At 51.0% G+C, this 18,636-nt stretch overlaps 2 protein-coding genes across 2 annotated transcripts; both read left to right on the top strand.

The window, feature by feature from the left end:
- Nucleotides 1-1,280: 1,280 nt before the first annotated feature.
- MYF6 (myogenic factor 6) lies at nucleotides 1,281-2,390 on the top strand. The gene is made up of 3 exons (XM_054278602.1): nucleotides 1,281-1,796; nucleotides 2,016-2,106; nucleotides 2,272-2,390. Exons 1-3 carry the CDS (start codon nucleotides 1,281-1,283, stop codon nucleotides 2,388-2,390), a joined length of 726 nt encoding a protein of 241 aa, XP_054134577.1.
- Nucleotides 2,391-8,909: 6,519 nt separating this feature from the next.
- On the top strand, nucleotides 8,910-10,279 carry MYF5 (myogenic factor 5). The gene is made up of 3 exons (XM_054278900.1): nucleotides 8,910-9,416; nucleotides 9,873-9,948; nucleotides 10,084-10,279. The coding sequence occupies exons 1-3, from the start codon at nucleotides 8,910-8,912 to the stop codon at nucleotides 10,275-10,277; spliced, it is 777 nt and encodes a 258-aa protein (XP_054134875.1). The 3' UTR covers nucleotides 10,278-10,279.
- Nucleotides 10,280-18,636: the final 8,357 nt, after the last annotated feature.

Here is an 18,636-nt window from a genome sequence, read left to right on the forward strand (position 1 = left end):
AGCTATGAGACCATTGCAGGTGCTTCATCTTCACATACTATTGTGTCTATAAAAAGCTTACACATGTGTATATACACACACAGAGAGGAATATACTTCGTTATCCACATAAATGTACATGTGCATGTGTGTGGGCATATAGACACAGGCACATATGCATATGCACCTATGTCTATTTACATAAACAGACATACATTACATGGTATTTCAAGAACACAAGGCAGTGCAGGAAAAGAGGCAAAGAGGTCATTCTCCCAATCCTCTCTCTTTATGTGAGACAGCTCCAGACATGATGTGACATTGCAGTATAAGCTAACAGAGAGTGGTCACAAGCTCCATTTCTGTCTCTGTGTCTGGGAAGCTCTCTATACCCTGCCAGCCCCAAGGGATTAAACTTCAATTACACCATATGCCTGGGCTTCGCTTGCCCTGAGCGGCGTCAAGGACAAGGGCTGCGCAGCGAGCCCCATCCCACTGTGACCCAGTCACCTGGAATCACTCCTGTCACCTCATGGGCAACGTGGGAAAGTTCACACTGACAGGCTAAGCCGAGGGGCACTATCTGTGGGTGCCTCATCATCGCAGCACAGCTCTGCCTTGGCAACCTTCCCCGTGTGTGCAGAGGAGCAGCGAGCTTGGCTCCCAACCTCGGGCTGCCCCGGGTGCCTTGGGTCACAGGAATGGCACGCAGGGGGAAGGTGGCGGGGGGGTGGAAATAGCAGGGGCTTCTACTGAAAATATTAACCCGTCTATTTGGAAAGGGATGGCTGCCTTTGAAACCTCTCCTGATACCTGTGTGCTCAGCCCCGGGCCGGGAGCGTGCGCCGGGGTGGGAGCGGTGGGCTGGGGAAGGGCTCCCCTGCCTTTGTCCCGCAGCCGGGCCCCGGGGCCGGGCACGCTGCTCCCGAGCGCACGGCACTTCGGGGGGCCGCGCACAGCTGCGTTGTACTTTTTCCCGCTTGTTTTTGGGGTTGTTTTGGTTTGGTTTTTATTTGTTTGTTTGTTTTAATTTTTTTTTCTAATTTGTCTCCCACCTCTCGTGTCCCCCCTCCCCCATCTAAATAGGAGATGTTCTCAGGACAGCGCCCAGGAGACTGACTGGAATCAGTTTTGGAGGGTGATACACCGCGACAGCTAAAAGTTGGATAGGGTTTCAGCAGCTCCTATATAAAGCAGGGGGGACTTATGTCACTGCACTAATTAAATTCCATCTGGGTTGTTCCTCGGGGTGTTTTTGAGATTGCCACCCAATTCAAGCAGGCAGAGAGGCCCAGGGACAGCATGATGGACCTTTTTGAAACTGGCTCCTATTTCTTCTACTTGGATGGGGAGAATGGAGCCCTGCAGCAGCTGGAGATGGCTGAGGGATCCCCGCTGTACCCAGGCAGCGATGGCACCTTGTCTCCGTGTCAGGACCAAATGCAGCCGGAGGCCGGCAGTGACAGCAGCGGAGAGGAGCATGTGCTGGCACCCCCGGGACTACAACCCCCTCACTTCCCCGGCCAGTGCTTGATCTGGGCTTGTAAAACTTGCAAGAGAAAGTCGGCCCCCACGGACAGACGGAAAGCAGCCACCCTGCGGGAGAGGAGAAGGCTGAAGAAGATCAACGAAGCCTTCGAGGCTCTGAAAAGGCGGACTGTGGCCAACCCCAACCAGAGGCTGCCCAAGGTGGAGATACTGAGGAGCGCCATCAGCTACATCGAGAGGCTGCAGGATCTCTTGCACAGGCTAGATCAGCAGGAGAAAATGCAGGAGATCGGGGGGGACCCCTTCAGCTTCAGCCCCAAGCAGGGAAATGTAAGCACGGCCGCTTGGCCCCTGCGCCGCCACGGCAGCGCCGCCGCGCCCGTCCCCTCCCTCCTCCGCCTCGGCAGGGCTGGCGGGCGCTCCCCGGGGAACCGGCCAGCCCTCACGGCTGCCGAGCTCCGCCGGCCCGGGCAGCCGCGGCCGCCCCACTAACACCCGTCCTCTCCTCTCCTCTCCCCGTGCCTCCCCGCTCCCGCCTGTGTGCCGCAGATCCCCAGCTCGGACTTCCTGAGCACCTGCAGCTCCGACTGGCAAAGCGTTTCCGACCATTCCCGAGCCCTAGGAGTCAGCCCCAAAGAAGGTAACTCGTCCCCGGCCCCGATTCCCGAGCCCCCTTGCCGAGCCCCGACAGCCGCGATCCCGGCGGTGCCGCTGCCCCGCTCCCGCCTGTGCCCGGGCTCTCGGCAGCCCCGGCGAGGAGCAGCGCTCTGCTCTGCTCTTTAATGCCTTCTCTCTCCTTGAGCAGGAGTCTCCGCTGTCGAGTCGTCGGCCTCCAGCAGCCTTCGCTGCCTCTCCTCAATAGTGGACAGTATTTCTTCCGACGATCCCAAACTGCCCAGCGCGGAGGAAGCGGTGGAGAAATAAACCGGGGTTTGTGGTAGTATATTTAACGGAGATGGAGCCTCTACCCTCTCTCCTCTAAACTAAGTAACGAAGCAAATTCACACAGTGGAAAGCCCAAGCAGGGCCCTTTTTAAAATCGAATCAAGGTACACCTACCCCAAAGAAAATGGCTCCCACCACTGACTCGAGTCAGACAGACTTCTCTCTTGCCTTTTTTTTTAACCCGAGTTTTGTTTTCTTTAACTTGTGTTGCATAAACCACCCTCCTTTTTTATTTTTAAGATACTTACCTGTGTACCGGTGATCCGCTTTGTCTGAGACTCACCGGGAAGTTCATTCCTGTCTGAGTGAAGCCCTTGGTTGCATTGCGTGTGAGTCATATTTAAAGAATCCCCGCCTCATTCGTTCCTGTAAATAATTTCAGTACCGTCTTTTCTTTTGTAAAAATAACATATATATTTAAATGGTGGAATGTGATATTGTATATAAGAACAGATGGATTTCTTGGATTGTAAAATAAAGCTCTTTGTGTTACAGTGTTTTCTTCCCGTCCTCTTAATTTCATAAAATAACCCGATCCCGGAGCTCAAACCTGCCACTGACCTCAGCCAATGAAGGCCTGAAGAGTCAGAGCCGTGTAGCAGAAGCACGACCCGTGTGACTGGAGGCAGGACACGGGACAGATTTTTCTTTCGGTTACCCCTCCCAAGGTTTCCCCTTCAGGGCCGCAGCCGCGGTGTGAATCACCAGGGTGTGAATCCCCCGTGTCTCCGTGGGCTCCCGGGCACGGGTGGGTGCCGGACAGGACCCGCCGCCCCTCCGGCCGCCCGCAGCGCGCCGCGGCCCCGTTCCCGCGGAACGCATGTCCCCCTGGAAAGCGATATTGCTCCCCTAAAATGCCCAACAGTGCCGCTCGAGGACCTTGCCAGGCAAAGATGCTTCGCTGGCCTTGCCCTGCACTTGAAAGGTGAGGTTCGAAAAGGGGCACGAAAGAAGATACCCCCGCCCGTCGTCCTCCCCACTCATCCCCCTGACCTCCTGCCCCGGTCTTGGAGCTGGGAGAGGCTCAGGGCGTCTCACCTTCTCCTCTCGGCACCGAGGGCTTGAACGCAGGGCTTCTCTGCGCCAAAACTGACGGGCCTGCTGCACTAATGGGGCAGCAACTCTCTGCGACAGGAGCCCGCTCCCTCTGGGGCTGGAGGGAGCCGTAGTTTCTTCCCAGGAAAGGTAACTCCCCTTGGCTTCCTTGAGCCTGAGGGAGAAGGGAATGGGGTCCTTCAGGGAGGAAAGAGTTAAGCGACCGAAAGGGTTTGGGGGTGGGGGGGTAACAGCATATGAAGCCTTTCACTCAGTGATGTAAAAAACCACAGCCTCTCTGAGGATGGTGAAACGGAGCTGCTCACAGTCAGAGCGTTACGGTTTGTAAAAGGTTGTACCTCCGGGAAGGGGCGACCACCAGGGATCGGCGCAGTCTGCCCCTGGCACACACACAGGGCCCGCCGAACAGCCCGCACAAGTAAACAGGACACTGCAACTCTACCGCGTGCGGTCTCCTCGCCAACTTTGGCCCTTGATTTATTCTTTGTTTCTGTTTTTTGAAAGGTCACAGTCGCGTTTCGGGAAGATCTCCCCCTTCCTGGCCATCAGGGGCACGGGTACATCGGTCTGAAGGGGAAGCTCTGGGTAGAGCCTGCCCGAGAGCTGGCGCTCCAATCCACCGTGCCTTCCTACCCCCCAGCCGAGTCTTTAAAGCAGTCATGTACAACCTCCAATTGCTCTCTAACGAGATACTCCCTTACAAAGACTAATTGCGGCGGGACAGGACAGTGTGGTGGGCACAGTGATGCAACACTTTCCCCATGTTTTTTCCTCCTCTCAAATTAAACCCCGTTGCCTCGGGGAACCCTCGGGCTCTTCAGAAAGCGGCGCGTCGGGGAGCGCGGGGCCCTGCGTGCCACCTCAGCGACCTGGCACGGGAGAGGAGACGCTGCAGCTCGCTTCTATGGCGAAGGCACTTGCCCAGTAAGAGAGTGTTTCAGATCGGGCTAGCAGCTCGTCGAATGTATTTCTAATTTGTTTCAACCCGGTTCCCGCCGAGTCCGCGGGAAGGGCTACACACGGTTCACACGGCGATCCGAGCCCCGCGGGACCCGCTGCCCGCATCAGGGCAGGAGCCGTGCTGAGCCACCCCTCAAGGCACAGACACCCCGGGGCACCGACTGCCACCTTCACCCGCAGCCGAGCAATCACCCCAACAAGCCGCCCGTCCGCCTGGCAGGACCCCCGCGGCAGCGGCTCCCCCAGCAGCAGGGTAACTTGAGCGACTGTTTGGAGTAAGTTTGCCTAAAGGAGAGTTTTTTCATTAAATAAAGAAAATACCTCCCGAAGAGACTCTCCGTGACCCCCGCGGCTGCAGCTGACATGCCGGGCTTCCCAGTGAAGGTCGTCAGTGTGTTTGCAATTAAAATGTTTGTGTTAGATATTAATAACGATAATCTTTACTTAAGTCCCCAGCCAAAGCAAACAGGGCCCTGGAATCATAAAATCAAAGGGCAATAACTGGGTAAAGACAAGAGGTTTGTGATTTAATGAAGTCTTTTTCCGGAGGGACCACGCACAAAGTCATCGCAGTTTTTACGCAAGTGCCCCTGCCGCTCCCTCCTCCCCTCTGCGGGCTGGAAATTCCAGGCTCAGCACAGCCTCCCTCGCCTGTACCTGCTCCGCTCCCTGGGAAGCAAACACCTGCTCGCTCCCTCAGCAGCGGCGGGATGCGGGGCTGCGCCGGCCCGCGGTGCGGGGTGCCCGGCCCGAGGTCCTGCGGGGCCGGGAGCGGTGGGAGGAAGGCGGGGGAAGGGGGAATGGGGTCCCTGTCTGCAGGGCTGCCCTGTTGACACCGCTTTCCTCTGAAGTGACGCGACCCAGCGTTTAAAGCCTTGTTTTGAGGTTTTTGGTTTTGTATTTTAGCTGGGATTTTTTTGTTGTTGTTGTTGTTTCGTTGGAGTTTTTAGGTTGGTTGGTTTTGGCTTTTATTTTGTGCATCTTTATTTTCCTCGGTGAAACCGCCCGCAATCCAGGGAGGGAAGCGGACAGCCAGCAGCAGGCTTAACTCATTCTCTGAACTCAGAGTCAAGGCGGTCAAGAGGCGACACAGCAACTATTTCCACGGGAAAATTCCTGCGTGGACCACTGCTGCTTTGTGGACCCCGCACGACTTTTCCACAGTTTCCGTCTTTCTGTGGAGAATGAGCGTAAGGGGCAGGGAGGGAGGAGGCTGAATAATTGAACCATGTGCTCGCAGGGACGCCCCTCCGATAGCAGGAACTAGCAACTTTTCCCAGTCTCAAGGCTGCTAAAACCCCCTCGTGTCCCTTTGATCTCTCCTGGGAGTCCCGGGGAGCCATCAGAGGCCAATGCCTTCTTCAGCTGTCCTCAATACAACTCCCTCTGGCAGGTACTAATGTGTTTACTTAGGTGCGCACGGTTCCCAGCGCTGGGGGGAACCAAACGTTTCTCACACGGCTGGAAGCGCCCGGCCCCGCCAGCCCGACTGGGAAACGATTTTGTGGTGGGGGCATGGCGGAGGAGATGCCGTGCCCACTCGGTGCCGCTGCCGGCGGGAGTCGGGCGGAGCGGCTCGGCACCGTGAGGTTTCGCGCTCTCCTCGCCCCGCACGGGCCCGCGGGTGCGCTCCGGGCAGCGGGCCGGGCACCGCGCAAAGGCGCTCCCAATGCCGGGGCTGGAGGTGCGCCCGGGGGGACCGCAAACACTTCTCACCCCCTCAGTCCCGTGACTTATGGCTTCGGTAGGATTTTCTGCTCTTAAATAGAAAGGTGTGGGACTTGGGAAAAGATGGCACGCTCTGCAGAAGGTGCCCACATTGGATGGAATCCCCCCAGGAATAGGTGCGGCACGGCGATTCCTGAGGAGTGGGGACGGCTGGGGTGAGGAGCACCATTTAAAGGGATCCTGGCACGTTCACCACTTTCTCTCTACCAGCCCACAGGAGCAGACGGTGTCTGATGCTAAGGCTGCTCCCGCTTTCCAGACTTGAGCCTCCTGAAATGCAGCACCATCCTCCCCCTTCCCCCACCCCGCCCTTCGCCAGCAGCCTCATTAGCCGGCCTTGCAGCGCGTGTTTTCTCCCCCCTTTCTTTAGTTCCACTCGCCTACTGCATTTTTGCAAATTTGTTTTGAGATCACTTTACCAGAGGAGCCGGGGGCTCCTTAAGGGATACTAATTACTGATTTTTTTTTCTTCCTGAGTGACAGGCCCTTCCATGGTTTCTTCTATTTCCCAAAAAATATTCAAGGAAAAGGGAATGATATTTTTTTCCCATCTCTTCAAATACTTTTGGGGAAAAGCACGTTTCTTAACAGCCCAGCTCCTCTGAGTTAAGAGTCAAATCTGCGAGCTAAAGCTGTGCATGCCAGGAGAGCGGGATTGAGGGGCCTGGCGTTGTGCACGGGGAGATCTACAGTGCATGCTTGGAGAGAACCCAAGCATGCACCAACCCAGAAAGGTGATCGGAACTGCAACCGGCACTTTAAAGATCAAGTTTATTTGTGCACGAAGCATAAATATGTAAACAGGTCTATTTTAGCCAGCGCGAACGCGGCAAATGAAATTGTGTGTGTTTGTCTATGTCTGTGTGTGTGCACGCCACAGCCCAGTGAAGAGTTCAAGTTACTGCTGAGCAGAACCCCTCCTGACTGGTGCTGTCTTAGGAAAACAGTACGGAACTGTCCTGTTTCAGATGTGGGCCAACAAAACAGCAACCTGCACCTCAGAGAGGCAGAAGCCTGAAATTCTGAGATTTCCCATTCTGTAACTTTACTCTTTTATCAACTCCCTGCTTTTCATACAGTACTCATTTCAAAGGGGCTCCCCGTGTTTACGGCCCCAAATAAACCAAAGCAGTGCAGATGTAGCCTTCCCCAGCTTTTAGATAATTTTGCAGCCTTTCATAGGAAGAAGGGTGTGTGCATGATTGCTTTTTAGGAAAAAAAATTAGCCTAAGAGTGGCAGTCTGCCTTTGGGGGTTCAGGGATGGTGGTAGCGGGGAAACAAGGATGGGTTCCCTCCAGCCCCAGCACAGGCCGCGCTGCTTGCCTTTCCCCGCCTTGCCCGTGCGGACCGGAGAGCTTCCCGGCCGTGTGCGCTGCCACAGGGCATCTCTCATCTCTCAGGATATGCTTCCCTACCGGCTTTGCTCACTTGGAGACAGGCGGCTCGCCGTGCCACCGCATCACCCCTTCCTGAAGAGAGGCTAACTGAAGGCGCCTTTTTCCTGGGCACAAAAGCCACCTCCATAGCGTTTGAACCGCTGCTGGGTCATTTGCTCTCCGTCTGACTTAGCCTAGGTCACATAATTTTATTCCCAGGTAGGGAAGGTTTCCTTTGCCTTCTCATAATATTTTCCTCAGCTACAAAAGCCACCTGGACGAAACCAAAGGATTCCTGCGCGTTAGCAAATGCCTGTTAAATGGCTTCATTACCACTCTAATGACCCTTGCACCGCTCCGCTCGGCTACTGCTGCGGCTGGGGCTCCGCAAGGCTTTTGTCCCCTTGTGTAAAGTTACTTAGGGATTGCGGGGTTAGAAATTTTACACTTCCAGGAGGGGTTTGTTGCACTGGCAGCTGGGACGCATCTGTAACGGTACAAGTTTGCCTGAAAGCAGAAAATTAGCAAGCCCAAGGCACTGCTTGATTGTTGTGTCCCTAGCAGCTCCAGGTCACAAGAGAAGGAGAAGGAATGGGAAAGGATTTGTCTCGGAGCAAACACATACACTTTTCTTTCGTGAGTACCTTCCCTTGTGATCCGATCCGGCAGCACTAATATCTGGTTTCCCTTCTCCTCGTCTCTCCTGGCCACAAGTAGCTGAGCATTGCCGTCCCTCAATCTGCAAATTTGAGCGGTTGGTGGCACAACTTTAATTACTGGATAAAGAGCTCCTCGAGATAAATAAACACAGGTCTAAGAAGAAGGTTATAATTTTTCAGGTTAGACCTGGATCACGGGATGTGGGAAATAAAAATGTGCAAGTGGACAGTATAGGTGTCCCTCCCAAGGAAACGTGTGATGGGAAACGGGAGATGTGCACACCGAGACGAGGAAGGGCTCTGTAGGAGCCACTGACAAGTGGTACGTGTGCGTCCACTGCCCCTCTGTCTCTTTCCATACCAAACTGCAAATTCACAGACTTGGTTGGAAATTCGGAGATGTCGCAATCAGTTCTTGGGAGGTCGTTCATAGAAAAGTGCCCATCTCTCGGCGCTCCAAAGGAGCGGTGCGGAGCAAATTGTCTCCTGGGGACTGGAGGGGGCTTGCCCAGACAGCTCCCGGCAGGGGCTGTGGTGGGATATGCTAATAAAGACTGGCCTCTGCGGACCAGCCTCCCTTTCCATGTATATATAAGGGCCCCCCGCATCAGCCGAAGGACACTTGGTCTCGGGTCCCTAATTACAGAGGAAATTGCCCCAGCGCGCTGCGGAGCGCCTCGCCGAGAGCCGGTCCCGTACTGACGCCTCCGCAGCAGGGATGGAGGTGATGGACAGCTGCAAGTTCTCCCCGTCCGAGCTCTTCTATGACAGCTCCTGCCTCTCCTCCCCGGAGGGCGAGTTCCCCGAGGATTTTGAGCCCAGGGATCTGCCTCCTTTCAGCGCCCACGAGCCCCCCGAGCCCGCCTGCTCCGAGGAAGAGGAGCATGTCCGAGCTCCCACTGGCCACCACCAAGCTGGTCACTGCCTCATGTGGGCTTGCAAAGCCTGCAAAAGAAAATCCACCACAATGGACCGAAGGAAGGCAGCCACCATGAGGGAGAGAAGGAGGCTGAAGAAAGTGAACCAGGCTTTTGAGACCCTGAAGAGATGCACCACTGCCAACCCCAACCAAAGACTCCCCAAAGTAGAGATCCTGCGAAACGCCATCAGATACATCGAGAGCCTCCAGGAGCTCTTGAGGGAACAGGTAGAAAACTACTATCACCTGCCGGGACAGAGTTGCTCCGAACCGACCAGCCCCACTTCCAGCTGCTCCGACGGGATGGTAAGACAGAGGCAGAGCCATGGGGCTGTGGGGACCCCAGGATAGCCCGCGGGCAGGTCACCCTCGGCCCAACGCCGTGGGACCAGTCCCATGGGTGTGGGACGGGCCGAACGCACCCGGACACCAGGAAAAGGCGGGCGGTTTGCCCTGGAACAGGCCCCTTCCCAGGTTTTCCGCTGGGCACGCAGCTGGGCTCTCCGGGGATGCATGGGGGGAGGTAGCGCTGTCTGAGGGAACCCTGCAGGGCTCCGGCCCCCGGGGTCCCCTCTGTTGTCCCTTAGCGCGGCCCTAGAGGGGTAAGGCTGGAGGAGATGGGGAAGGCGCTGCCCAGGGCTGGGGGCGGCTGCTTCGCTCCCTCCCCGCCGGCCTTTATGACTCTTTCCCGTCTCGGGGAGCGTCCCGCTGGCCCCTGGGCGGGGGCGGCAGGGCCGGCACTCGCCCCTCGCTGTCTTGCAGGCCGACTGTGGCAGCCCCGTTTGGTCGGCGAGAGGCAGCGGCTTCGACGCCGTCTACTGCGCCGAGATGGCTCACGGTAAGCGCGACTCGAGCGGCGCGGCCTGGGGGAAGAGGCGGGGCCCGGCCCCCGCGCTGCCCGAGGCGCTGGGGGGAGGCAGCGCGGCGCCCCGCGGTAACGCGCTGCCCTGCCCCGGCCCTCCCCTCGGCCCAGGGTACGCCGCCGATCAGAGCAGCGCCCTGTCCAGCCTGGACTGCCTCTCCAGCATCGTGGACCGTCTCTCCCCGGCGGAGGAACCAGGGCTGTCCCTCCGCGACGCCGACTCCCTCTCGCCCAGCGCCAGCATCGACTCGGGGCGGGAGACGCCCGGGACGCCGCTGCCCCGACGGACCTACCAGGCGCTATGAGGGGCCCGGGGGCCGGCACCCCGCGCCTGCCGCCGGGGCCGCCTCCTGCTAACGCTTCTCGGGCGAGAGGGGCGGCCCCGCAGCCCCTTGGGCCGCCGCTTCCCTCTGGGGCTGCAGGCAAAGCGCCTCGCCCGCCCCCGGCCAGGGATTTCCCGCACCTCTGCAGGGCGGGCAGGCCCCGGGGCTCGGGACACACGCGCTGCCCTGGAATCCCCGCTGCAAATAAAACGTGCTGTGAGAGAGCTGTCTGGCCGGCTGGTTCTTTAAGTGCATTCCCTGGCATGGGGGAGGGCAGCGAGGCTCGGCTGCGGGGCGCCCGCCAGCATCCATGCTGAGCCCCCCGCCAAGCTCGGGCTCCTGCCCGCGGGACACCCCCTCTTACCGCCCCCAGCACGGCGGTCCCCAGCCGGGACGTGGGGTGTCCTGCCGGGCTGGGCCCTGGGACCTCGTCTCTCCTTCCACCAGTGCGTACTATTCTGAGATCACTCATGGAGCAACAAAAACGTGGACGTTTAAATTCTCACACTATATCCTGTTCTGGGCAGAGTTTCCTTTATTTTCTGCAAAGTAAAATTACTATTTCACAGTCATATATTTCTATCCTCTCCTTCCTGCCTTCCCTTCCCATCCACCTCTGCAAAGCTCAAGTTTCGTTCACTGGGTATGAAGATGGACTGTGTATTCCAGAATTTGACTTTGAAATTGCGTGGTGACTCTGCTCCTAAAACCACTGTATGATCTAGCTCTGATGCTCTGCTGGGGAATTTTACTTGTTGCTCTGGCAGAGACAAATTTAGTAAAGTTAGTAAGAACAAACCACATGTATCTCTTTCATAAGACACAAGGTATATTTCACAATATTCAGAAAGCAATATGGATTTATTTGCTTCTAATTACTTTGGTCTTTTTGTCCAGGATGCAAATTCATTACTCTACATTTCTCTAGAAATAACCAGGTCAAATCTTCATGTGTTTTCAGATTTAACAAGTATTTCCTTCCAGGCACTAAATTAGATCTACCTACCATGAAAAATTTCCATAGTTTTGCACTCTTCTAGATATAATTCAAAACTTTCTTAGCCAACCCTCCCCATCCCCCCCCAAAAAAAAGAAAAAAAAAAAAGATGAGATGGAGAGATGGGCTCTGTCAGTTCATCCAGAAATGTTTCATATGATAAATACTCTGAGTGGGAAGGGATATATCCACCTCACTATTGTGGGATAAGGATGTATTTGCCATTTGTGTTTGTGTTGCTAGCACTCGGTGGCCAAGGGGCCTGGCAGTGGTATTTCACCTCTGATAAATCTTTCACTTGAACCCAGCCCAGCTGAGTCATGTCACCAAAAGTTATCATCTGACTGGCCTTTGGCAGCATCTCTGAACCAAAGATAAAAGAAGCTTTTGCTTAGGGATGGCTCTGTCCCTGTAGCACACTGAGGGTCTCTGTCAGAGAAAGTGAGGTGGCACCTGCCTTCCTGAGCCTGCAGCAGGGCAGCAGCAGGTGTGTGTCTGACACAGGGCAAGGCCAGCCCACCCTTTGTGCAAAGCCTCCCTCAAAATTACTTTCAGTCCTTGCCCATAGCCTCGAGGTAAGTGTTCTTTTCTTGCAGAATATTTCAGGAGGAGCCTTGACCAGAACGGGCTTTCTGTGTATACAGATATGTCTGAACTCATTAGGGACTAGAAGTGGTTTTGAACCCGAGTTGCAGTCATGCAGAGGTACAAACAAGGTATTCTCACACTCCTGTCACTGCAGATGCTTCAGCAGTATGCGAGTGCCTTAACACAGACATAGTCTTGCTTCTGGGGGATCACTTCCCAAGCCTTCTGTTCACAGGAATTCTTATGCAAGACTGTGAACATCTCTGGTTTTATTTCCTGGCTTCTCACACTCTGATGCAGTGTTGCAGTGTTCACTCCTCTCAATCAAAAAACCGTCCCAAGGATACTTCTTATGCCCAGGATTTAATAGAGTGCAGATGATTTGAAATGGTATTTTAAAGTGAGCTAAGCTAGAGAACTTTCAGCATTTCATTCTGCACAGTGCTGACCTTGGCAAGTGATCTCGGATGAAGTATGCAGAGTAACACTAGCAAATCACATGCTGGTAATGTACACCTCTCTTTGGCTGGCAGACATTTTAGGAGTCGCAAAAAGGTCAATACTTCTGAGAAGTAGATTTTCAGAGTGTGAGGAGAAGCATTCCGTCTGGGGGATGTTTGTCCATAGGCTCCCAAGTCCTACTGCAGGAGTTTACAACCTCTAGGTTTTGCTATACACATCTGGGAAACAAAAAATTGCAGTACACCTATGAAAAAACTCCCATGAGGCGAAAAGTGCAATAATCCTTGTAAGGAATGGAAGTGAACTCCATGAAACTGCCTTCAGTCTGTGGACTGGGGAGAACAAAAAGTCTGTTGGGAGATACACTGTTCTGGTCAGATTTTACACATTTCATATTAATATTAATAAGTGGAACTGAAAAGAAAGATTTTTATTCTATATGAAACATGTTCATTTAAGGAAGGCTGTGCCCAGAAATAAATAAGAAGATGATGTTCTAGAAAGTCTGAGCTCCACCTATCCCAACTCCTACTACTGATTGCTTAGGGCTCTGGGGCAGCATGTAGTGGCCTCACAGGCAGGTGGCAGGTGCAGGGATGCCTCATGGTGTCAGAATAATGAATATAACACACAAGGTGTGTTACAGCAAGTTTCTGACTGCCACTCACTGCAAGGAAGGGCATAATTCTGTACACTTTTTAGAATACAATAATGTTGTATTTTACCTCTGAAAACCATGCATATTTGGCTTAAATTATGACTGAGGGAGGCAACTGAGCTTTGGGGTTTTTTGTGTGTGAAGTCTCATGTATCTTTTGTTAATAAACCAAACAGAGATCTTTAGTGAACTAAATATTTTAAATTCAGATCAGAAGGGACATTTGTACATTGCAAAACTAACATAGAAACCTGGAAAAGATCTCTTAAATATAACATCAAGACAAAAATCCTGCTTTCCTAATGTTCAAATTTCTGGAGTTGCTTGTGTGGAAAACCACTCCTTTTGCCTGTAGGAAAAGATCAAACTCTTTCTTTTCCTGTGGTAAGGCTGAAAAGTGATACATTTTTAGTAATTAGTTCTTGGAGGATGAAGGGATCTTTATAGCACTTTTTGTAGTGCTTGTCTAAATATGCCTAGGAACATCTCAAATTCACAGCTACATTTCAGTGGAAAATCAGCATCTCTTCTTCCCAGTTCACCCTGCTTATCAGGAGCAGTCAGAGTTTACCACAGGAGGCAGCTCACCTCTTCCCACTGTAAACCTCCTCCCTCACTCCCTCCTTTCCTCCTCTTCTCCACCTTGTCCTCTGCAGAACCCTTGGCTCGCTCATCACTTCTCGCTGCTCCTCTCAGCTGGACCTTGGCGTGCTGGAGGACTCACAGCTGGCCAGCTGACTTCTGACCTTTGGCAGGTTCTGCATGGGGTATCAGCCTTACAGCTGGCCACAACTGCCCTCCTGGCAACTGAAGGCCTAATGAGCTTGGCCAGCTGGAGACTGGGCTGGAATCCTGCTGGCTGATTTGGCCCTGTGTGAGGGATTGAGGGGTTCAGCCCCAAAATGTGGAGGGAGTGAGCAGTGCATCTGTCTATGTGCTGCTGCCTCAGGGCATTAGAACCAGGCTTCTCCTACAGCCAGTTGGATTACTGGGATGACTAAAAAAACAGATAGCAGAGCTGGTTTCTCTCTCTCTTTTTTTTTTTTTTTTAAATGGAGTTTGCTGTTGAGTATTAGGTTTCATTAGTGACTATTACCCTTACTGCATCTCATGGTGTTCACTCTACAGAATCCAAGAAATACACCCATCCATCAGCCCAGGACTGGGCTGAGGGAGTTATTCCCCTTCCCAAACACAGTGGAATATATTGTCCCTTTATCTAGCAGGTGCCCCATTTTCCTGTCTCCAGAAGGTTATGCATCTTGGACACTTATCATGAAAAACATTGTACTGCTACTTTCTCAAAAGTCTCCTGCTTCCCACTCCCCTTACCAGCAGAAAGGCATCATTGATCCATGGAGTTAGTTTACTCCTTGAGCATTAGTAACCTTTATGAGCTGCCTGGCAATCTGCTGAAAAATGTTGCTGGCTATGATGCCAAAGGCATTGCTCATCTGTGCTTGAAAAAAGTGATACCATGATATATGAGGGTCAGCAGGCCCAGAGAGAGATCAGAAAGGTGCTTCAGTATCTGCATTAAATCAGGTGAATTTCGGTCTGACACTCTCTGAGAGGCCTTCAGACCTGGAGTAGCAGCAGAGAAAAAAATGTGCATTTTTTCTCATTATTTCTCTGATCTTCTGCAAATAAGCACTTTTGAACTGATACTATTTTCTGTTTAAAAATCCATATAACATGACTTGAAAAAGTAACTTTAAAAGCATTGACACCCCTTCTAGTTGGCTGGAGTAGAGTCAGTCAGTCATCTGGAGGTGGCTGCCTCTGCTCTGTCCTCACTGCCATGGTTCTGTCTCCTTTGGATAGCATCAAACTGATATTGGGAGCAGACACAACACTCACTTCTCCTCTGGGTCTATGCCTACCAAGAGCTGTCATTCTGAGCCTAGGACTCATACATTTCATTAATATTGTGTCTTGAGCAGATGGGAGTCCTTCTGGCCTTTTTTTCTCAGGTTTTATATAATGCTGTGAATGCCCAAATGGGAATAGTTTGAGTGTAAAACTTCTTCAAATGGATGAGCACCATCCTCTTGGATGCCTGCAGTAGTGAAGACTTACACAGCACCTAAATAGTAAGATTTGAGCTCATAGTGAGATTTGATCATGGTTAAATGGGGATTTTTCTGGGCCTCATCCTGAGTTTAACATTCACTCTCCTCTTCCTTGCAAACTTTGTGCAACTGTTTACCTGGTCACAGGTAGTGTGTGACCTCCAGTGAGGAGTTTGTTCCTGGGTGCAACTGGCCAAGGAAGACACATCCCATGAAGGTGCTTTATGTGGTGAGAAAGCAGATACCCCACTAATCTGAAGCTGTTTGATTGCTGGAACTATGGTGACTTAGCACTCAGACTAAAAGTGAGAAAGTGCCTATCTCATATTGGGAATTCCCTTTGGAAGACACACGTGGTGACAGAAAAAAGGGGAATCCTGCTGAAGCCAGGAAGGGCAGCCACAGAAAGGGAGAACAGTGGTCACACGGCTGTATATGCAGCTACTCAATATGGAGTAAAGGGATAGTGACTCTGGGAAAAAGTTTAATAACTCCAAAATCCCTTATGCTGAGCATGAAGTAGAGGAGAAACCAAGTAAACAAGGGCTGAGACAGCTGTATCCTACCAGTGCCTGAACCACAAATTTCTCACATGTTTATTTCCTGGGCGAAATACAAAAATGACAGAACTTTGAAACATGAAACTTGTTATTTCTAAACTTCCTAATAAATGGCACAGTGAATGCCTTTAGAAAAGCTTTAGAAAGCCTTTATGAAATTGGACTTCTCAAGCAGAAGTGGTCTGCTCTGAGGAGTATCCTGACCCTGTCTGCCTCCTACAACCCACATCCCTATCACTCTCTTTACTGTGGAAGATAAGAAAAAAAGAAATATGTATTTTGGTGTATGGTCTTGCTTTAGTACATTCTTTCAACAATACCATGATTACTTACATTTCTTTTTATAAAGTGAATAGTCCTATTCACTGCTTTTTACTTCTTTTTATTGTCCTTTTTTTCCCATCTATATAGAGTTTTATTGTTGATAAGCAATGCGCTTGTTTACATGAATAAGTTTGAGTCCCATTTGGGTTGAATATATACAGAAACATCTCTTTATCTTCATGTAAACTCTCCTTTAATCAGAAATAATGTATCATAAAGTACAGCTAGACAGCTAGGTTTATTCTTCCTGCAACTCCACTGAAGCCCCAGGAGTTTCACCAGGAACAGATTTGGGCCAGAAGGCCCAGAGTATAGTTACAACATATTCATTTTCTCATGCTTCAAAAATGGACTGTTTATGTGCCAAGCTGTAAACTGATATTCATGATGACTGAAGCCTGAACAACATTAAAATATTCAGATCCTCTGCTTCAAATCCTCTGGTATCCGAAACTGTTCCTTTGCTTTCAAAAGGAGGGGTTTATTGCTGCTGAGGGTAAACAAGGGCAGGGGCACAGCTTTGGTGCTCAGGCTGAAACAAGGACTAGCCTAGCTGATACTGAAGCTTAACTGTGGCGAGCCTATGTCTCAGAAGCTGCCCCAGCCCCCAAGTCTGCCCAGGGCCCTCTGCACCAGCCCAGCCTTCCTGCTCCTGTGGCAGAAGGTTTCTGTTGATCCTTTCAGCTCAGAAACCCTTGTGAGACTTGCTTCCCTATTCCCAGAGGAAACCCCTTTTCAGAGGAATTTTTCTTTAAATGAAAACTACTGTGGAAAATTGCTTTTTATTGCAATTATAATGGATACAGTGGTTCACATAACTTGCAGTGTGCTTGAGAGCCAGAGCGCACACTCTGTTCACACACTGGCATATCAAGTATAATCATGCTTTTTGTTTAACTTGGCCATGATATCTAGAAGTAGGATCTCACAATAACTCACAATTGTGCTCACAATAACTGCAGTGTTGTTTTGATGGTCTTGAATGCCAATCAGCTGTTACTAAATAGGTAAGATAGGTAGGTACCTCCTTACTTAGCACAGTAGTTATTGATAGGTATTAAGTGCAAGGAGCTCTTGAAGAACCCTTCCTCTGGAGACTAATAATTTTAAAAAAAAACTTTGCCTATCTGTTTAGTTAGAAAGAAATCCGGAGAGAAAACGTTGCTGAACATATGATAAAACCTTCCACTTTTTAAAAAAATCAGATCTGTTAAAAAGAAATCAGTATGTCGGAAATATTAGAGAAAGATGCAACAAAGTTTATTTTCACATCCTTTTGAACCAGTAGAAATATCTGTCCACGAACATACTTTATATATGCAGGTTTTAGCAAATTTAAAGCCGAAAAATGGAGTCTGTTTGGGGGAAGGAAGAAAGCCAGTATGACAGTATTACCAGATTCTTTACTTAAAATGAGACAGGAGTATTTTGGGGGGGATTGGTCACGTGATGCTTGACTGAATCTTCAGCCCTCATGTAATTTTATTTATATGTAATCCTGGTATGTTTTATGTAGATGTCTGTAGTGTCTCAAGCAAAGCCTTTGCCCATAGCTTTACCATCATACTGCTACAGGCGATTCTCTCAGAAAGCTCAGGGCCTTTAGAGATGTTAGGGGCTCCTGGAAGCAGCAGTTCTGCTAGGGTGAGATTCAGCATCTTTTAGCTACCTGAATAGCTCTGTTTGATTCTAATCTTGAAGTTCACTTGGTTAAAAGCTGTGAGCAACACCTACAACTGTTCTGCCTCTAATTACAGGAAGAAATGTGTCTGGCAAATATTTGGTGGTTTATGAATGCTTTTATGTTCCCTTTCCCTGTTTCCTTTTGAAAAGGAGAAAAGCAGTGTATAATCCAGTTGAAAATGTGGGTTATCTGAGAACTGCCTGTGCTGTAAGAATTAGAGCATTGCCCCAATATTAAACAATCATCAAAAATTTCTGATGATGTGCATGCTCAGGCAGGATTTGGCAGGTCAGAGCTGATGTCAGTGCTGTTTGGCATGGCAGACATGCAGACCCGGGCTCTAACTTACAACTGGAAGCAGGGAGAAGAACTTCTGGATTACTTTTGATGCTGCAGTTCTCCCACTGCAATTAAATGAAGTGAAGCACCTGGTAAGAGAAGGGGGAAAAACCCTGAATCATACTGAAAGCATATGCTGTGCATCCGAGCCAAATGTGACTTAAATAGCCGTAGCCTGAAAATTGGAATTTATAAGCATAACCCCAATCCAGCAGAAAGTATAACACACAAATACTTATAAAATTAAAAATAATTCAGCAGCACCCAAAGATAAGAACACTGTAATATATATTGCTTTGGTCTTAATAGAAGTGCCTACCTTCAAGTGACACCCTGCACTTCTGTGAGCTTTTCCAGCACTCCCTCTGGCTTCTCCAGAGAGGGCTGCTGCAGCTGAGGCCCTTTTGGGTGCAGGAATTCAAAGCTGAAGAATCCTTTTTCCAGTGGGATTATTCTTTTTATAAAGCTCTGTGTGTGTGCTGGAAAAGCAATTTATTTTGTCACTAATGTGGGATAAAGCATCATTATGCTTCTCAGCTGTCACTGGGGAGTATTTGAAAGTGGTAAATCTATTCTGGGCCCAGTAGTAGCTCTAATCATTCCAGTCTGAATAAAAAAAGTAGGAAGTACAGGACACAGTCTGAACTCTGCTTCTCC

Source organism: Melozone crissalis, unplaced genomic scaffold, assembly GCF_028551555.1.
Source record: "Melozone crissalis strain CALT ecotype California unplaced genomic scaffold, PUWL_Pcris_2 ptg000004l_1, whole genome shotgun sequence".
NCBI classification, from domain to species: Eukaryota; Metazoa; Chordata; class Aves; order Passeriformes; family Passerellidae; genus Melozone; species Melozone crissalis.

Coding starts and splice junctions, on each gene's coding strand:
- MYF6 (XM_054278602.1), top strand. CDS start 1,281: ATGATGGACCTTTTTGAAACTGGCTCCTATTTCTTCTACTTGGATGGG. Junction 1,797..2,015: donor TCAGCCCCAAGCAGGGAAAT/GTAAGCACGGCC, acceptor TGTGTGCCGCAG/ATCCCCAGCTCGGACTTCCT. Junction 2,107..2,271: donor AGGAGTCAGCCCCAAAGAAG/GTAACTCGTCCC, acceptor CTCCTTGAGCAG/GAGTCTCCGCTGTCGAGTCG.
- MYF5 (XM_054278900.1), top strand. CDS start 8,910: ATGGAGGTGATGGACAGCTGCAAGTTCTCCCCGTCCGAGCTCTTCTAT. Junction 9,417..9,872: donor CCAGCTGCTCCGACGGGATG/GTAAGACAGAGG, acceptor GCTGTCTTGCAG/GCCGACTGTGGCAGCCCCGT. Junction 9,949..10,083: donor CTGCGCCGAGATGGCTCACG/GTAAGCGCGACT, acceptor CCCTCGGCCCAG/GGTACGCCGCCGATCAGAGC.